Here is a 7,616-nt window from a genome sequence, read left to right as displayed (position 1 = left end):
TGGTGGAAGCTCGTGGTTGTCCAGTGTTAACAGCTAAAGACTCCTTGTGCTCGGTTTTCTCAGATTTGCATGCGACCCTTTGGTTTTGGATGAGCATTTGGACTTGTTTGGTCAATTCAGCTATTTGATTTTCAAGCTTGGCAGTTTCGTTGGGTTTTTGCTTCACTGGTTGTGGGCTCACAGGGGAATTGTTCATTGGGGTGGTGTCCTTTGGCTTTTGGCTTAACTTTTCAACTTGTTTCATGAGTTCATTGACTTTTTGTTCAAGTTTCACAGTTTCATTTTCTGATGAGGTGGGGCTTGCAGGTGGCACTTGGTCAAAGACGGGCATGCTGAAGACAGAGTGGGCATGTGCAGCAGCCTTTGTTGTGCCCAAATGCTTCTTCATCCGATCTAACTTGGCTGACCGTCTGTCTTCCTCAGTTCTTAACATGAGGAGGAGGTCGGGGAACGAGGGAGGAGAACTCTTTTTTCCTTCGAGCTGAGAGACCTATTATCAAGCTTTGGTCCCAGCAGCCTCGAATGAATTGCTTAAGGAGCAGTTCCTTTACATTTGAAGCAGAGCTCCCCTCTAGAAATGACTCTGGTGAGGAGACTGTGAAGACGGCTCAAAAAGGCAGAAGGTTTTTCGCCACTGTTTTGGTTGGATCCCAGAAATGCAGTGAAAAGCTCTTCTCCATCCTCAACAACACCAAAAGCAGATTCCAGCTGAGTGACATAAGCACCTGGTAGTGCAGTGACTCCTAGAGGCTTTACAACCTCTGAGGCAGGGCTAAGTAAGCTCTCTAGTATCTTCCTCACTTTGTGTGCATCAGTCAAAGAGGAGTCACCAAGTAAAAGATCAACTTGGGTGCGCCATGTCTCATAGTCAACTTCACCATTGGGCCTTGGCAGTCGACCTGAGAAAGTGCGTATTTTTGCATGTGCTAGTGGCGTGTGAGTTGGCTCATTACGAATGATGTGTTCAACCACCACTTTCTGGACATGAGAAGGGTTGTAGATGCTCTCATCTATGTGAACTGGGCCTGTAGAGGGTTCAGCACGGGGGCTAAAGGCACTTGTGGGCTCTACCGGTTCACTTGGCTCAGTGTAATCAGTGGTAGCATTAATATCTTGGTCATTAGTAAGTTGTGTCTCAGTCTGGGGTGTGGGGCCTGCCTGTAACTCACTCTGAAGGAAGCTAAGGAAACCTGCTTTCCCACTATCCCCCAAAACCTCAAGTTCCCTCAGATATCGGCGGGCCACTTCTTTGCCCATTTCTCCTTGAGTGATATCTCTAACAGTTTTAGAAAACCAAATTACACTTGGGTCTACTGGGCTTTGAAGTTCGCCTAAGGTTACAGGGTCAATCTTCAAAATAGCCTGTTCCGATTCATAGATAACAAGTGTTCTGCCCCGAGGCTGATATGGTTCATCTGGAACTCTAATTATTTTAGATATCTTTCCATTAGTCACAAACACGTCAGAAATGCCATCATCTGTACAACTTTGTTCAACTCCTGTAACATACAGGGTTTTCTGACCATCAACTTGAAAACGTCCACAAAGATCCATATTTTCTGCAAAATATCAAAACAGTGTATCATATAGGTTGGAGATAACAACAGCCACTATACCAATCTCCTGGCTGGCTCGCCACTATTTTGTAACCCCTTTACCGTGTAGTCAGGAAAAAAAGAATCTAAATCTGAATCAATTTGGTCTTCCAGAAGCACAACTGTTTAAGTCTACACAACCCAGGGCTCAAATAACTAAGATTCGCAAGGAGATTGGCAATGGTAACTCTGCTTAGAGTGAAAAGAAACCTCCAACCACAATAAGGGACTGACAATTACTTTAGTAGAAAGGTAGAACATGTATTGTCCTGATTTTTAACCATTTTCATTAAAAGGCTTGACCCAACAAAAAATTGTTTCACAACATGGACATGAACAGGAACAAATGGAACAAAGAGGGAAAGTAAATCAGTTCAATCAGTTGAATGACCTCTGTTACCAATCAGTTATCAGTTCCCAATACTGTTCATTTAGGTTGTCTCTTTTTCCTTTTGTGCAGCTCTTCACACAGTCCACTTCAGTTTTCTCGTTAGGATTTAAATTGTTCGGTTGCTTAGTGTTTTTTTCCTCTGATGCATCAGTTTTATTGTATGTGTGTCAGGCCTGACCAAAAAAAAATAAAAAATTATAGAAAAAAGTCTGAGATCTCAGATGAAATAAAAATACGCAAATCTTCCAAAGGAAATGGGAAATCCGTTTTTTTTTCCTACCACCCTCCTGGAAGATAGGTGGCCATCAGATCCAGAACGTCCTTTGCAGACTCTTCAGGCGGAATCCAGTCCATGGACAGCACTGCTCATTCCTTAAAATGATTCTATCAATGGAAAACCAGCCTGCACAAAACATGCAGAGCAATTACTCAATGTGCAAAATAAAATGAATTTACTGCATTTGGATTTCAAAATAATAAAGAATATGTTTAAGTCAGAAATGCTGTCTTACTTCAAGTTGTCACAATTACTGGCCAATAACAACACATTTTTATTCAAAAACAAAATAATAACACAGTAAATGACCAGTAGAACAAATAAAAATGCATATTAAACTTATACCCGGTTCACAACATCACTCCACACAGCTTGTGTTAGCTTACGTGCAGTGCACCTGCTAGACAAAAAAAAAGAAAGACACCTGCAGGTGTGCTAGCTTAGTTTTTCACTGCTAACACAGCTAACTACTCATTTGTAGCTAAAAATAATCATTTCCCCACAAGAAAATAGCATATCCTGACTGGTTTTATAGTTTAAAGTGTGCTCTAAATCACACTGTTCGTTCATACATTCGAGAAACAGGCTGCTAAATGCATACATTTAACACTCACCAGGATATTCTTCAACAATAGTCCACTCTCCTTGGCTTAACCCATCACAGGACTCGACCATATCACTTCACAGCTTACGAAAAAAGACATTTTCAGTGATAAAACTGTGTTTTTCCCAAGTCGTTTCCTTATCCGACTCTCAGAGAAGCTGAAGAAAAGTTTTTTTCCCTCTAACTGGAGCTGCCCTGTTCAGTGCTGCGGTGCATTCACAGTAAATTGGAAAAAACATTACTTAGCGAAAAACTGCCATGTGTGGCACTGTGATGCATTCATTGTACATAAGAAAAAACAATACTCGGCAGAAAGACTCACATTAACTGGAAAATGAAAATAAAATAAAAGTTTTAACAATAAAATAACACTGGGTTACACAAGAATAAGTTGTTTTTTGTTTCTTATCTCCACTTTAAAAATGAAATGTGAACAATTTCTAACCTACGTCATTAAGAAAACTTATGTCTTCTTATGTACATTATTGTGTTACCATCCACTTTGCTTAAAAATACATAAAAACTAAGGGTAAAAAAACCTGTTACTACAAAATGTTAAGTACATTGATTTCCTGTATACCACCTCCGACAGCACTGCACACTGTGAGTACGGTGAACTGGGGCGCAGCCTCTGTGTGTAGTCTGCAGCTCTGAAGCAAAGCTCCAGTGAAGCGTCTTCACAGGGGACCACAGGCCCAATCACAGGTTTAACCAGGTGTTTACCTCAGCAGCTCTGAGCGCTGTGAGGAAACCACAGCAGCCAATTACACTGCCTAACTGTGTGAGAGCTGCAACACCTTCAACTCCATCTGTGTTTCAAGTCCTGATACAGGAGGCTGACTTCCACCCGCAACTGCCACTTACTGCGGATCGATGTGTGCACTGTCTGTGATTCAGTAATGATGCTGCAGAGGACTCCGAACATCACACAGAGAGTTCATCTTTAGCCGGAGCTGAAGTGAAAGTCTGCAAGATTCTTCTGTCCTCACAGCAGATAATTAGGCTACAACCAAACCTTGATTTACAGTTCTTTGGTTCGGTTAGAAATGAGTCTTTGGGGGGAAAGTTTTGTGACTGTAAAGGCCTTTACACACCGTGATGAATGAACACCAGGAAAATGAGAAATACCTGCCTGTGAATATGTCACATCCGAACTTTTCATACCAGCAGCCATGCAGATTTGCTGCAGTTGTTCAATAAAAGGTTTGAATAGATCCAGCCAGCTCATTTTTGAGAAAATAGAAAGTTGGATTAAATATCATCCAGTGATGATGACATTTTCTTCCTCCTCATCTGACAAAAGGAAAGGAGATTTTAAGACCAGACACATTTTTTGATGTCATATGTTAATTTGTAAGAATTATTCTATAATAATTTGTACTATAACAGAGGGTGCAGTGATCTTATTTTATAAACATCACTGGGTGTTTATTTTTTTTCTTCAGAAAAATGAAGCTTAGCTTTGTGACTAAAATCAGAGAGTTAGTCCAGTTTTGGCCAAAAAAATCATGAATAAATTTGTTCATACAGTCATAGAAATGATCTCTTTAGGTAGAAGGTTACAAATGTTTTGTTGCAGTCTGGAGGAAACAGCTCGCTGAGGTCAAGGTTTTGGTCATTTGACTACTGACTATTGTCTGTACATTAGAAACAGTTACAGTTACATGAGAGCTGCATGAGAGCTGGAATCCTGGCCCTGTTTTGTATGCAGGAGCGACACTGGTCTGTCTGCTGAAGTCACGGAGCGCCTTAAAAAGATGTGACAAGCAGCTCAGATAGAAAAAGAGGATGTGACGCGTTCAGCTCTTTAGATAAAATCCTGTCTGAGAGCAGCAGACTGACCTACGGCTTTGTCCGACAGATAATCTGCTGGGACACAAAGTGTCTGATCACCTCACAGTCTTATATCTTTAATATTGACTGAGTCTGGAATAATGTTTCTTCTCATGTTGTTGTGGAGTGGGTTTTTTTCTTGGGACCAGTCAAGTTTTTCCCAATGTCTTTTAGGCCCCATACATAGGTATTTTTTAGGGACCAATCACTGTTTTTCCAGTGTCTTTTTAGCTCCCAAACATGGGTGTTTTTTTGAGGACCAATCAAGTTTTTCAGAGTCTTTTAGGCCGCAAACATGGGTGTATTTTCGGGACCCATCACTGTTTTTCCAGCATCTTTTTTCGCCCACAAACATGGGTGTTTCTAAGTGACCTGTTGCTCTTTTCCCCACAGTCTTTTCAGCCCCCAAATGTGAGTGTTTCTTGCAAACTGTTGCCCCTATTCCAGTCGCTTTTTAGTGCCTAACCATGGGTTATTTTAAGGATCAATGACTGTTTTCCCAGCAGCTTTTTAGCCCGAAACGTGGGTGTTTTAGCAGTCAATCACTGTTTTTCCAGCATCTTTTCAGCCTCCAAATGTCGGTGTTTTTTTGGTCAGTGATCACATTTGTCCTGCATCTTTTAGGCCACAATTGTGGGTGTTTTTAGGTTAGGCTTTGCTGTTTTTCCAAAGGCTTTTCAGCTCCTAAACATGAATATTTGACAGCCGTGGCCCTTATTCCAGTGTCTTGGGTGTATTTTAGGGACCCATCACTGTTTTTCCAGCGTCTTTTTAGCCCACATACGTGGGTGTTTTTAAGTGACCTGTTGCTCTTTTCCCACAGTCTTTTTAGCCCCGAAATGTGCGTGTTTCTTGCGAACCATTGCTCCTATTCCAGTGGCTTTTTAGAGCCTAAACATGGGTTTTTCTTAGGCACCTATCACTGTTAGTCAAGCGTCTTTTTAGCCCCCAAACATAGGTGTTTCTTTAGGGACCAATCACTGTTTTTCCTGTGTCTTTTTAGCCCACAAACATGGTGTTTTTAAGTGAGATGTCGCACTTTTCCCACAGGCTTTTTAGCCCCCAAATGTGAGTGTTTCTTGCAAACTGTTGCCTCTATTCCAGTGGCTTTTTAGTGCCTAACCATGGGTATTTTTTGGGGGATCAATCACTGTTTTTCCAGCATCTTATTAGCCTCCAAATGTCAGTGTTCTTTTGGTCACTGATCATGTTTGTCCCACATCTTTTAGCCTGCAATTGTGGGTGTTTTTATGTTACCCATGCTGTTTTTCCAAAGGCTTTTTAGCTCCTAAATGTGAATATTTGACAACCGTGGCCCTTATTCCAGTGTCTTTTAGCCCCAAACATGAGTGTTTTTTCAGGGACCCATCACTGGGTGTTTTAAGTGATACAATAGCTCTAACTCCAGCAATTATTAACAGCCAAACGTGAGTGTTTATTAGCACCCATCTCTTATCTTTTCAGCAGGGACAGTGCCATTGCTGGTTTTCTAGCGGGGATTGTGTCCCAAAAACCAGGTATTTTAAGCCAGGACACAATCTTTTCCCAAACCATAACCAAGTGTTTTTTGTGCCTTAACACAACCACACGTAAACAACAATATTGTTGAAACATAAAGTTTCAACAATACTACATAAGCTACATAATACATTTTTTTCTGGAGGTTGATAATCATGAGTGTATATTGTTCTTCTAACAATGATTGTATATGTGTATAATAATATCTGTAATCACTCCAGTATTGTGACTCAGTCGTCAAACTCTGAGCTGAAACTCACTGAAATGAATCACAGCAACAGAATAATGTGGAACTGAAGGCGCAGTGTTCTCCAGCTGCTTTGCCTTCGTGGGCTTAAGTGGCTTTATTTGTTTACATGATGATGGCAGTAACAAGTGTGCGAAAGGTTTTTTTTTTTTTTGGGCGGGGTCACATGGTGGAGGAAAGAAGTGCAGAGAGATGTGGAGGCTTTGGCAGCATGACAGTGGGAGGCTTTTCAGAGTCCGTCATCTGAGCCGCTGTATTGTTGTCCCTGCAGCGAGAGGAGCGGCAGGAATGCTCGGGTGGTGGTGGTGGTGGTGGGAGTCTATACTTAGAGGATTGACTGCATGCTGCACCTGTCCCCCACCCGTCAGCACGCCTCTGAGGATGACTCCACGCACAGGAAAAACTGCTGAAGCTGGTTTTCTTCACAAAACTGCAAATCCAGGGCCGTGAGCTGTTAATGACCCGAGCGCTGACACCACTGCGTGCATCACATATCAGTTTAATGACAGTTACATCCCTGAATTATACAGCACACATGTTCAGCTGTGGACGGGTGTAAAGTCAATGCAACGGGCCAAACTGACGCCATCTGATGAGACAGGAAGTCAGCGCCACCTTGGGACTTCCTGTGCACGAAACACCTCCGTCTTGTTACACAAATACTCATTTTCAAATAATAATATGTTTAAAGTTTACTGCCTGGAATACAGATGATGATTTGACCGATCACTGCTCAATCCAGACTGAATGCTTCTCTTTAAATCTGATAGAAGATCAATGCAGTTTAATCGTCTTATTCTATAATCAATACATGAATATAATGAATGGATCAATATGGCCCTGAGGGATAATAATGGAGAGTCTCAGTGTGAAGACAGAATTAGTAGTGTCATAAATCTGTGGTTAGTTAACCCCCTGTTTGTCCGATGGACCCTGCTTGTAGACTGTTAAATAATGGATGTAGCTACTGTGACATCACTTCAATTTTAAAGCCTCGAGTTTGGCATTTTGGCCGTCACCATCTTGGATCTTTGGAGTCAGAAGTGACCATATGTGGACAAGAGGGTGGAGCTAATCTCAGTGCTGGCTTAAAACCATTAAAACAAAATGTGCTTCCTAGAAAAAATGGAACAAAACGTCACAATTAACTT

General features: G+C 41.5%; 1 protein-coding gene across 1 annotated transcript; it reads right to left on the bottom strand.

Moving 5' to 3' along the window:
* Positions 1-531: 531 nt before the first annotated feature.
* On the bottom strand, positions 532-3,243 carry LOC125883185 (uncharacterized). Its single transcript, XM_049567405.1, has 2 exons — positions 2,878-3,243; positions 532-2,389 (listed from the first exon to the last, which is right to left on the bottom strand). The coding sequence occupies exon 2, from the start codon at positions 1,552-1,554 to the stop codon at positions 532-534; it is 1,023 nt and encodes a 340-aa protein (XP_049423362.1). The 5' UTR covers positions 1,555-2,389; positions 2,878-3,243.
* Between the last annotated feature and the right edge of the window lie 4,373 nt (positions 3,244-7,616).

This window comes from Epinephelus fuscoguttatus, linkage group LG22 (assembly GCF_011397635.1).
Source record: "Epinephelus fuscoguttatus linkage group LG22, E.fuscoguttatus.final_Chr_v1".
Lineage (NCBI taxonomy): Eukaryota > Metazoa > Chordata > Actinopteri > Perciformes > Serranidae > Epinephelus > Epinephelus fuscoguttatus.
Note: the sequence above shows the minus strand (reverse complement) of the source record. Positions and strands in the feature narration are given on the sequence as shown.

Coding starts and splice junctions, on each gene's coding strand:
- LOC125883185 (XM_049567405.1), bottom strand. CDS start 1,554: ATGGATCTTTGTGGACGTTTTCAAGTTGATGGTCAGAAAACCCTGTAT.